Source organism: Neurospora crassa, linkage group V, assembly GCF_000182925.2.
Source record: "Neurospora crassa OR74A linkage group V, whole genome shotgun sequence".
Lineage (NCBI taxonomy): Eukaryota > Fungi > Ascomycota > Sordariomycetes > Sordariales > Sordariaceae > Neurospora > Neurospora crassa.
This window is the reverse complement of record NC_026505.1, coordinates 6112545-6124331: the sequence shown is the minus strand read 5'-3', so window position 1 is coordinate 6124331 and position 11787 is coordinate 6112545. Positions and strand designations below refer to the sequence as shown.

General features: G+C 49.8%; 4 protein-coding genes across 4 annotated transcripts; 2 read left to right on the top strand and 2 right to left on the bottom strand.

Moving 5' to 3' along the window:
- The first annotated feature begins 21 nt into the window (after positions 1-21).
- Positions 22-1072, top strand: NCU07242 (short-chain dehydrogenase/oxidoreductase). Its single transcript, XM_950809.2, has 2 exons — positions 22-296; positions 355-1072. The coding sequence occupies exons 1-2, from the start codon at positions 79-81 to the stop codon at positions 950-952; spliced, it is 816 nt and encodes a 271-aa protein (XP_955902.1). The 5' UTR covers positions 22-78; the 3' UTR covers positions 953-1072.
- A 1887-nt stretch (positions 1073-2959) lies between these two features.
- On the top strand, positions 2960-3766 carry NCU07243 (hypothetical protein; the record flags this gene model as incomplete). The annotated part of the gene is made up of 2 exons (XM_950810.1): positions 2960-3031; positions 3113-3766. The coding sequence occupies 2 exons, from the start codon at positions 2960-2962 to the stop codon at positions 3764-3766; spliced, it is 726 nt and encodes a 241-aa protein (XP_955903.1).
- Positions 3767-4533: 767 nt separating this feature from the next.
- Positions 4534-5070, bottom strand: NCU07244 (hypothetical protein; the record flags this gene model as incomplete). Its single annotated transcript, XM_950811.1, has 1 exon — positions 4534-5070. One exon carries the CDS (start codon positions 5068-5070, stop codon positions 4534-4536), a length of 537 nt encoding a protein of 178 aa, XP_955904.1.
- Positions 5071-8073: 3003 nt separating this feature from the next.
- On the bottom strand, positions 8074-9462 carry NCU07245 (hypothetical protein; the record flags this gene model as incomplete). The annotated part of the gene is made up of 3 exons (XM_950812.2): positions 8074-8864; positions 8990-9265; positions 9428-9462. 3 exons carry the CDS (start codon positions 9460-9462, stop codon positions 8519-8521), a joined length of 657 nt encoding a protein of 218 aa, XP_955905.1. The 3' UTR covers positions 8074-8518.
- Positions 9463-11787: the final 2325 nt, after the last annotated feature.

Below are 11787 nucleotides of genomic sequence, written 5' to 3'. Positions count from 1 at the left end.
ACCCAACGTCTTCGCCAACTCGTTCTGTCAAGCTCAACTCATATCATCAACCATCACTTCATCAAGAATCACTTCACCATGCCTTTCCCCTACAAGACCGTCCTCATCACCGGCGCCACCTCCGGCATCGGCCTCGCGCTCGCCGAGCGCATGATCAACAGCGGTGTCTTTGTCATCGCCGTCGGCCGCCGCAAGGACCGTCTCGACGCTCTCGTCAAGCAGCACGGTTCCGACAAGGTGGCCGCTGAGCCCTTTGACATTTCTGACCTTTCCGCCCTTCCCAACTGGGTCAAGCAGTATGTTCCCATTCCCATTCCTTCCCTCCCCTCTTATCCCCCTACTAACATCTACCAGCATCACAACCACCTACCCCACCCTGGACTCCATCCTCCTCAACGCCGGCCTGCAAAAGACCCTCTTGTTCACCAACCCCACCGCCATCGACCTCGCCGCCCACACCACCGAACTCACCACCAACTATCTTTCTCCCCTGAACATGATCGCCCTCTTCATGCCACACTTGATCTCCCTCGCCCCCAACCCCACCTCCATCATCGTCGTCACCTCCGGTCTTTCGGTAATCCCCCTCCCGCGCTGCGCCAACTACTCTGCCTCCAAAGCCGCCGCCCACTCGCTTGTGTGGTCCCTGCGCGCACAACTTACCGGCCCAGAGGCAGAGCACACCAAGCACATCAAGGTGGTGGAAATCATGCCCCCCGCGGTCAAGACGGAGTTGCACACGATTCAGCCGGACTTGGTGGAGATGGGACTGGGCGATATTGGAATGGAACTGAATGAGTTTGCGGATTTCACGTGGGGGGAGCTGCAGAATGAAGAGAGGGAGGAGGTCTGGGTGGATCAGCAGAGGGGGTGGAAGGAGGTGGATGCGAAGAGGAGAGAGGTGTTTGAGGGGAGTGTCAAGGCTTTTAGGGGGATGGGGTTGAAGTTTTGAGTGTTCCAGTCATGGAAGAGGTAGAGAAGAGATGGGGGTTGAAGACTGGGTGATTGATGTACCTGAGTTGAGAGAAAAGAGATGAAGTTTTGATCAATGCCAGTCAGTGTACGCCTGCCAGCCTCTATGTCTATAATGCATGTCCAAGTCTATATGCTATGTCGTGAATTGTTGTATTCAAAGTAGTCCCGTCAACCAGAAATGAGAGTATGTGATGTGTGATTGCCCGCAACCACAACGTGACCCAAGTGAGTGACTCCGGAAAGAAAAGTCGATGTAAAGATGGCACGAAGACTGACTTCCTTGCGTCAGTGAAATCCGTTTTAGATGAGGAGCAACTGGTACTTACATGACCGTGATCTAATCGAAATCATCGTATCATCTCCATGCCTCAAGGCTTGCTAGGACCAACAGGCTTCGGGCCTGGTGGTTTCTCGTATGCGCCGCGCTTTTCGTTGCGGCAGATGATAATAGACATAGTCTTGGCAGTTTGCATTTTGTTGACGACTGGGTTGTAGAGGTAGTGTGGTCGTGGATACCTAACAATGTTGCTTTGGTGTATGGTGCTTCGGTTGAGCAAGACGAAGGAATAAACCGACCGGCGGTTGTGGTATTAAATAGTGTCCGTTAAGAGAAGACAGGCAAAGTCAAAGCCTCAAAAAGATGGAAAGAACAAAAAAGGTTAAGGAAAAGAACGCCGCCAACAAGGAGAGAAAGGAATCGCACTGAACTGGACTGGAACACCGAATGGAAGAAACCATTGACGGAACGAAAGACACCGGGGGATTCTTATAAAGATTCCTTTTGGCGAGGTAAACCCGCGGACTTCCGGGACTCAAGCCGGGAAAGGGTCCATGTGCATGTTCCATTTCAAACACGGGTCTCCGGGGTCTCCGGTCAACAATGACCGGGCATGCATGTTGGTCGTTTCCAGACCATTGATGGTTCTTCTTAGGTACCTAGGTACGACTGGAACTCTGCGTGACCTGAATGAAAGAAAGCCTTCAACGCCAAGCACGAGATATAACAACTCAAACAGACAAGGCTTCTAGAATGATTCTAGGTGACAGCTCATTCCAAAGGTAAGACACGGAACAAAGAAACCATGTGTTTTGGGACACCACGTGGATGCAAGACTCCGTCATTTTTGCGGTGGATGTCTGTTTCCACGAGCTGGAATTGTGAATGAAATCAGATAACGTGGAAGTGAGACATGGCAGGGTTGTTGTTTGCATTGGTGCTAAACGCTTTAGATTCTGTCCCTTTATCTGTTTTGAGGCAGAGCTGCGTTTTTTAAAAAGTGTTGTGTCGGCAACCCAGTCTTTGCGTGCGTTGGATACTCTACCTCTACATAGAGGTAGGTAATATTGTTCGTAGGTTTCGAATCGACTAAAATTCGCTTCCCGAAAGTTCCACTTTCCAAGTGTTTGTTCTTTTTAGTGAGATGTTGCATCATGTTGGTTGGGATTTCGTGCTTGAAGTTCACATCGTAGGTATCTTCTCGGGGTCTCACTAGACGTCTTCAGGTTGTTCTGGTCTTGGACTTTTGTAGACGGTTCTGGATGTCTAGCGCATTTACGTTGAAGAGTTTACAACGTGCAGCTTTAAGAATTCCTTCCTAACCGAGCGTCTCAACGTCCATTTGTAACATGCCCCTGCTTGTAGAAAGATAATGGATCATTGTAACGTAGTGTCTGGACTGTCCTCAAAGAGAAGAACAGTTTTCGTTGTAAATCAGGTGTTAATGTCTCGTGCACGTCTAGAGGTATATAGCTGTAATGTGATCCATACGATCATCCCACTATCGCCATACCTCCTGAGGTCATCCAAGTGCGAACTGGTCTCCACGTCTCAAAATCTATCAGTTCATGGGTCCATTGGGCGCTCCAGGACTGCCAGATAACCTGACAACCGCACTCTTCAGACCCCCAAAACAATCCGCCGAACGCCCTTACAACCCAGTCCTCAACGCTCCACCCCCCAACAACCGCTATCATGTGCCTCATAATGCTTGAAGGCGACATCACCTTCGAATGCGGTCACTATCACTACTATCCCGAGCCAACTCCTCATGCCAACGTATGTCCATTCGTTGACTGCCGGCCTGTGTATTCATACATCTATCGTCCCGACACTTTTATACCCTTTCCTTGCGAGCAGTGCATCCGTCAGGGAACTTACGTGTATGAACCCGAGCGGGATGGTACACCAGGTGGACCGGTTCATCATTGGGTCCGGCGGGATGGGAATGACAATATAGTGGGACCCGATTCTGACCCCTCGTTGCGAGTACCTCTAGAGGCACCAGAATCCGTGACGGGCAAGGGTTATAGAATGCCAGAGCGAGTACGGATATCAGAACTGCTACCAGGACCGGCACTGGCACGCACTCCTAGCGGTACCCTTGAGGCTAGTTTACGACGAAGACTAAAGCAGGAGTTGAGGGAGAGAAATCGTGCAGAACGAAGACGGCCTCATGTAAATTCCGGGGGGGCGGAAGCAAACAACGACATCAAAGAGGATATACGAGGCGACGTGCAGGTCATATTAGAAAAGGAACTCAGGGACCTGATGAAAAGAAAAACGTATCAGGACATGACGGAGGAGGAAGTGAAGAGGGAGGCATGGAGGATTACTTATGCTGAAGTGAATCGGGTATTGCTGAGGGAGATGCACGATATGATGGAAGAGACGAAGGAAATCTTGGATCAGGATTTGACGATGGTGCTGGAGAGGGTGAAAGAGGGGGTCTCTAAAGAGGAGGTGACGGAGGAGGTGAAGGAGGAGGTGAGGGTAAAGGAGGAATCGGAGTAGCGGCGCCCTTTACTACCTAGGTAGTACCAACAGTAAAGTATGAACCGAGGCTGGAGTGTAGAGGTAGGTATCAAGAGTCGAGAGAGCTGGGTCGACGTGTTTTGTTGCCTAGAAGAAATGGAAGGCTAGGGGATGATTGAAATGTGATAATATCCGTTAAAATAAGCAGTTCCATCTCTGACTGTTGGTGGAGTGACGGGTGCTGAAAGTGTTGCTTTAACAGCGATGAGCTAACCGAAGGAATGCTTTCGATCGTGCAGTAGATGAGAAAAGCAATCCTGTGGATTTTGTAAAAGAAAGATGAGAAAGAAAGGGTGCAGGAGATGATAAGGAAGGAAAAGGTAGTAGGAGGGAGAAAGCGCAAGGTGGGAAAGATCAAAGGCGGGAGAAAGAAGGTGCTAAATACTGTCCCAGTCGTCACCCACCATCGCGCATGTTCTACTACGAGGTAATCACCGCACTTTTCGAGGGGCAAATTGGAGTCAGCTTTTTTGTTCAGCTTCTGGACCATGATAACTGCTTTCAAATTCTCTTTCAATCTCGTCATCTTCTGTTATTAAGATTCACGCATGACTGTGAGCGACACCGCCAATATCTCCTTCCAAAGAACCATCCCACACGCAAACTTGATCGCAAGGACAACGCACGCGTTGATTGAGATCTTCTACCGCAGCTCTCCTTGCTACTCTCTATACCTCGAGAAAGGTACCTCTAGGTAGGTAGGTAGTACCTCTGGGTATATGAGCAGCATAGCGAGGATCCCTCAACTAGGGCAACAACAAAAGCTTCTCAAGCTGCTTCTCAAGCCAAGTCTTATCCTCTTCAAGCCGCTCAATCTCTTTCGCAAGCTGCATGTGCTTTTCCTCATTTCCCTTCTCCTTCTCCTTCTCCTTCGCCTCCTCCTTTTCCTTCTCAACCTTCTGAGCAACGGAAGCCACAGCGTTCGAATTAGGAGCAGCCCCAGCACCGACAACAGGAGCCTTGGTAGAGTTACCAACAACAGGCATCAAGTCCTCGTTTCTAACATACTCCCCCTTCTTCACCTCATCTCCCTTCTCCCAAACCCAAGCCCGAGAATCCTTACACTCCGAACACGGCCAGGCTACCTCCACCAAGTACTCACGAGGAGGTAGGATTAACATGTCCTCCTCGCCCTTATCTTTGTCGCCGGGCTTGGTGAAAAGCTGCGTGCCGACTGCGCAGAGGTGGCCGCAGACGAAGTGGAGGGGACCAATGGGGTCATAGTCACGGGCTCCCCTGGGCATGAGGTTGTTGGGGTTTCTGGCGTTGGGGCCCCAAGACATTTTTGGCGGTGGATTGGGGCTGAGGGGGTTGTAGGTTAAGGAGTTGAGGCTGTGAGGTTTGGGTGAGTGGTGACCGAGATGGCAGAAGTTGAGGTTCAAGGTCTAAAGTTGAGGTAACCAGAGTGGCTGGTCAGAGGTGACTAGAGGACTAGTGGTCAGTAGAGGTAGATGTAGAGATATGGGGGCGTGTGGAAGTATACCTCTATGAAGTTGTATACCTATGGAGATTACGCCTCAGACAGATGACCAGCGAGTGGTCGACGATGTTCTGGTCAGTGCCAGGCCGGGCAGTGATTACTGATATTTCAGTGTTGCGGCTGATTCTTTTTCGCGGACGAGGAGACTGAATCGTTGTTGATGTCGCTTGCAGACAGACCAAATGCGTGTGAAGAAGTTGTTACTGGTGCGAGGTAGGTGACCAGGAGAAACGAGCGCAAGAATTCTACGTCCTGCAAGTACGAATTCAGTTGAGGGGCTTGTGTGTGAGTGTGGTTGTAATGATCGTTTGTTGAAGGTGAAGACGCGTGTTCTAAAAGTTCTTGATCCTCGCGTACAAACGGAAGAGGAAAATAAAGAACCGCCGGGCAGCCAAAGTAAAAGTACCGGCAAGAAAATGCCGCTGAATAGGAAGCCCACCTCAGTGAATACCTCTCGGTACCTCTACCTTGCCTTGGGCAGCTAGGCCACGGACTTCCAACTTCGCCCTCCTTATTATCCGTGCCTACAACTACAGGTGACTAGAGGTAGAGATAAATAGGTAGAGGTACCCTTGGAGTTCTGCGGTCAAGAGTCTAGGCCGCTACAATCGTTTGTTCACTGCCTCAGACCTGGACAATTGGTTCTAGGTACGGCCCAAACTTGCCACGTAGAGGTACAGTGCTGTGTTTCGAGCCTTCCAGGCTTCATATTCCATCTCAACTTTACTATTAGCTAAACGCTTCAGCTGGCTAAAGGTCGTTCGGTCATGCTGCTCTCACAGCACGGAGATATGACGTATATCACGATTGTCCATGTTCTGTGCCCCCAGCAAACTATGTTGATAGGAGATTTGGGGAAATGGGTTGGAACTCGTTGGAAACAGGGTATCTCAGGGCAGCTAAAGGTGCTCTGACCAGTCCTAATTAAGAGATGAACAATCCCTCAGCAACGGCGTATGCGTCACAGATGAAGCCCTCTTAATAACGAAGCACTGGAAAGGTAAAGAAAGTTAAAGTGGCTAGACCTCTTGAATTCTATGGCTCATAGTACAGTTAAACTCCTACGATGAGCTCAAGCCCAGAACTCAAGTTTACTCTCTAGAATCAACATTATTACAATCCTATGTCCTACCAACACTTGAGATTCTTTGTGTGGTGAGAATACCGCTAATCACTCCAGTGTCTACAGTCGACAATGCATCATACGCCTTTTTCTCCATCCGCCACACAAACATTTATTCCCACGAACTCGTGTACAAAGCCTTAAGGATTCCCCCCTTCCCACTCCTACTCTACTATCTGTTAATCTTTGCAGTCCTTCTCAATCTTCAGCTACACCCGTATCTCCAACTACAAGTCTACAAAAATGTCCACCAACGCCATCCCAAACGCCATCCCCATTCGTCAAGTCACCATCACTTTCCTTTGCGGACACACCCTCACCAGAAGCAGCACCACAAGCAGCCAAATCCCCACCTCGACCTCCCACACTTCCAACGCCCGCATATCCCCGCCGGGTGCGGCACCACATGGTCTTCTTCCGCGGCGTAACTCTGCGTCCATCCCGTGCAAGTCATGTAGAGATAATCGAATTTGGGTGTTTGATCGGTTCAGAAGGGTGTGGGTAAGAAACAAGTAAGGGTTGAGAGTAGGTAGGTAGGGAATCTTGCGAAGGCTGGAAAGTAGGTAGGCTAGGCGGTGGATGGTTGTGGTCTGAGATGTGTTGTAGGGAGATGGGAAGTAATGAGACCGTTAATTTTCAGTTTACATTACAATCAAAATACTTTTAGCTATCCATAAATGTGAAATTGTGCGAAGGGTGTAGAAAGTCACTATGTACGAGGGATGTCGATATTACCTGGACAACATTCAAGAATTCTTGTCGGGGACAAGATATCCTAAGTCCTGTTAGCACCGAACCGAAAGATTCTTCTTGGACTTTGGTTAGGATGAAGAGAGCTAGTTCGTTGGTGGTGGTCTGATAATCCGGGGTGGGAAGCTTGTAAAGAAGTAAAGAAGGAGAGGGGAGAGATGAAGGAGAAGGAGGAAGAGAAAAAGACAAACTGAACTGGATTAGGGAGAGAGAGAGAACGTTGTGGAGGGAGTTGTACGCTAAAGTGAAGAAGCCCCGCAATGCTGATGCTCTTCTACTACTTTATCATTAATGATCGTAATAGCATGCTGAAAGAAACGTGAGGGCTGTCGAGCACTTGGTGCGAATAGCAACCACCTCGAGTGATGTCAGCTTTCACTCCGATTATCTGACGGTTACTTTTGATGTAAAATCACTATAGGAAGGTTCGACGCGCACAGGCAAGAGAGTAAGGAATGGAAGGAGCTTGACGCCTTTGAAGTCATTTGGGAGGTAGGTAGACACTGTCCTGTCGATTGTCCAACATACGACATATCCTTTCGCAATAACTCATGAGCTAGTCAGTTAGTCGTATAGGTAGCATTTGTCCTCCGATCCTTGGTCTGGATAGCACCGCAATGATGCCCGAATTAGGAAATATCGCTCGAGAACTCTATGTCAGCAATGGCTGGGACCAAGATCCCACTGGAGATCCATTCAGTGGTCGGATTCCATAGCGGTAACCGTGAGGCTGGCTGTAAACAGCTTTACATGAGAAGCCCAGAGCCCAAGAAGCGGATGTCAACCTATCACCTCAATCTCTTTCATCGCCCATCTCATCCAGTGATTACCAAGCCACTCATCAAAATCACTGATCACACACATGATTAGGCCTATGCTGGCCTGACGCTAAGACTTGCCGTGCATAGAGATATCTTCCGTTGTGTAGTCATCCATGAGAGTCATGCGGAAGAACGAGCATGTGAGGCAAATTTTGTCCGCCGCACGAGTGTTTGTTATTGCTTAGAAATCAAGCTAAGCCATAGCCTCAGAGCCAGAGCCTTATACCCATCATCTGCCAAAACCTACCGCTGTGTAAGCGCTTGCTTGAGCTGCTAAAACACATGTGCGGGTATATGTGGTAAGGGTGCACTCGGTCCCGGGATTAAGCGGCCGCAATCGGAGACCTGGCGCCGCATAGTTACATAGCCGCCGGAGTACTAACCACCGTGCCGTACTTGAACATTTGGGTAATCTCTAGTGCTACCCGAATGTGAGGCGAGTGATGCCCAAAGGGTACCAATGCGAGAACTTCCTTGGGTTAGGTGTAGTGAAAGGGGCGGTTGAAGGTCGTATGAGCGAGACGAAGATTGGGGTTCATTCGTCACAAGTGGTTCGATCATGAGAATGGACGCAGCTCGTTGACTATCCGACGGAACCACTGGCTGCCAGACGAAGAATTGCGAAGCTCGACCATGAGTTCGTTTTCCGACCAAGCAGAGAAGAGAAGCGCATGCTCAAGGGATCTGGCCCAAGCTGCCTTGGCCCTAATGACCATGATGGTGTAGGTGCCATTCTTGGTGCCACGAATACCAATCTGACAATTTAACAGCTGGTTATGCATTATCAAGACTAGGCACTCAGGTTTGTGAAGAATAGGTGCTATCTTATCGTTGCAGGGACTTAATGCATGGCTAGAATGTCTGTGACGATGGGATGGCTTGTCGTAACGTCGAGGACCTGCCCTGTATTAGGTGCTTCATCTCGAAGAACGCCAAATACATTGCTTGACCGCTATGTGGCTCATTGAAAGCATATGAAGTAATTACACCCCGTCTCGTGACTCTTGGGCGCCATTTGTTGGAGATACGATCCGGAGAATATGATAAACGTAGTCTCAGACCGGCGGTCGGAGGGTAGCTGAACCGTATCCTGATGACGAGAGCGGGTTCTGATTCTGAGCCACATTGCGGCGGGGGGAATTGGCATAGTCATCGCTGACTGAGCTGCTGGGTGTTGTGTAGCTCGGCAGGGACGAGAGGTATGCGGCTCTGCCAGATTGCTATTGTGGGTAGCAGGACGATCGGAACGCAATGGTTCGTGTTGATGGACATTGTTCGTGTTGTCAATTCCACTTCCCTGCTGCCTGATGGTTAGTGAATACTTCTAGGCACTATGATGGTATACGCAATCTCTGGCTGCGCAGCCTCAATGTCCCGTGAAAGTATATATTAGCTGGAGTTTGCCTCCAGCCTCATGTTGCCCCCAGCTGAACTCAGCTGGACAAATTGTCGGTCAAGGTACGTACCGTACTGATTTTCCCGTGAGGAATCCCACGCCCATATCGTATGCTACCCAGTCATGACTGGTCTTCCGTATGAAGTCATATCAAAAGTTCCCCCAGCCATGTATGTGGTCCGCGGCTTGGTGTTGTTGTTGTTGTTGTTGTTGCGTCCATCTGGTCAGAAGCTGCTGAATTCATGGTCTACCATACAGCGCTGTTGTGCCTTGCCATGCTCCAAGCTTTTCGGTTGGGTACGAAATGCTTGGATTTGACCAATGGGAACCCGCCAATTCCGATGAGGAATACCGAATCGGGAAGGATACAGTGTATGGGCGCTAAACAGCACGTTGCAATGACGGCGGGGATGCCTCTATATCCGCATCGTCAAGCGCCGCTTCTATGCAGCGGGATGTAGCTTGGAGGCGAGGTATCGAAGTGGGAGCGGTGTCCCTAACAGATATTAGCCTTGAATTGATCCAATTATCCATTTTTAGCCCCAAACACCTGACGTACCGTATCGCGTGTTTCGGTGGAGGTTGGGTACTTAGTGAAGATGCTTGGATGGTTACGTGGACATTCGCAGAAAGGAGCTTTGCTAGGTGTTGGACGAGGATCCGTCACGGTGGAAGTGACCCTGGAGATGGCGGGGACAGGCCCTGTAATTTGGTGGATACCCCACTGTGGTAGACTGGAAGAACTGTCGAAGGGTCAGCAGGCAACGACATTGTTCTCCGTCCGTCATTTGGACCAAAAGTCTTTAACGTCAGCAATTTGTGGGACATTCACATTACTGGATCCTGATCGAGCTGGACTTTGGGTGAAGGGTCGGCTTTTGGTCCTTCGTCGGTGACGACGAACATGTGTCGCAGCAAATCGCGGTCACGGGTTTGTAACTGGGAAAAAAGAAGTGGTTGATGGCATGACAAGCAGAATACAAGGTAGAGGTATCCAGTAGTATCCAATGGCATCAAAGTATCGGACAAGGCATCAGGAACGGATGTCGTTAAGGCGTGTCTCGTAGGGCTGAAGGATGGTGAAGAGGGTGTAGAGCCGTTGCCAAATCTCGGACCGTCGGGAGTCCGAAAAGAAAGGAAAAAGGAGGACACGGGTAGGTAAAATCAGGATTCGTACCCGACAAAAGCGACCCGTCTGCAGGGTAAGCGACATAGACGAGCGCCAATGTCAGCATCTGATACATTCTATTCCCGCTGTTGTTGGCTCGGGTGCCGCGGGGTCTCGATGTGGTGAACTGTCACTTGTGAATTGAAATGTGACTCCAGCAAGCACCAGCAAAGGTACCCAACCTAATGACATCGGTTAATCAGAATAATTGAAGTTGAATGATCGGTAAGAAGACGTGGAGATTTTGGACAGCTGCACGTAAGCTGTTTGAGATGGAAGGAGCGCCTGGGAGGGCTGCAGGCGGAATGGTGCATTGTGAGTGGGGCGCATTGACCGTTGCGGGGGCGCTTCTAACCCGCAAGAAAAAGCAAAGCAGGCACCACCACCTACTACCTTACCAAGAGACGAACCACCAGCTCATGACGACCACAGCAAAAATTGTGCGGCATCTATCTCCCGATCGTTCTTGTTGTTCAAAGTACCTGACGTCTGACCGCTTGTTTGATGTTCAAAGATACTCTACTGTGGCGACTTTTGCTGCCAGATTGTGCGGCTGGAATACGTTGTTCAGCTGCCAAGTCAAAGGCCTCCCACGGATGCTTCCGACCTGAAAGAAGATCTACACCACTGACACGCGGAAGCACGGTACCTGAAAATTCCGGTGGGGGCCGTTCTTCTTAAATCAAGATCAGTTTGAAGATGGAATACGACATGTGATTGACGACAGCCCTCTATGAGCCTCATCAAAGCAGCTGAAAGTTGGTTCTTTCAGTAGCCGAAGGGTCAAGACCAGCCCTTTCATTTTCTGTCTCCTCTACGCTACCTAGGTAGGTACCTTGACCAATTACATTCTGTATACCAATTTGAGGAGGAGCAACGATGTGGCTCAGGTACCTGCCTCTACTCGACCAGCTCACCGCCGGCCGCCTGACGAGAAACAACACGATGATCACGAGTCGAGTGTCCGAGTGTGGTGGTGACTCATAGGAAGGAGCATTTTCATTTTCTGTACGTCCATTGAGGTCAGTTGGGAAAGAGCCCCTCTTTTTCGTTTTCAATCGGGTCCGGGCCCCACCAACGTCGGACTCTGGGCTTCGTTCCCACTTCTGCCTGCAGTAGGTCGGTGTTCAGTGAGTGGCTTCCTAAAATCCACTCGAATCCTCAAGAACACCAAACCAAGATCCCTACAGTGGCTTGTAATAGGAACTGTAAAAAATCAATCTGACAGGCGCCGGCCGGCTGCTATATTTACCCCGCCCCCA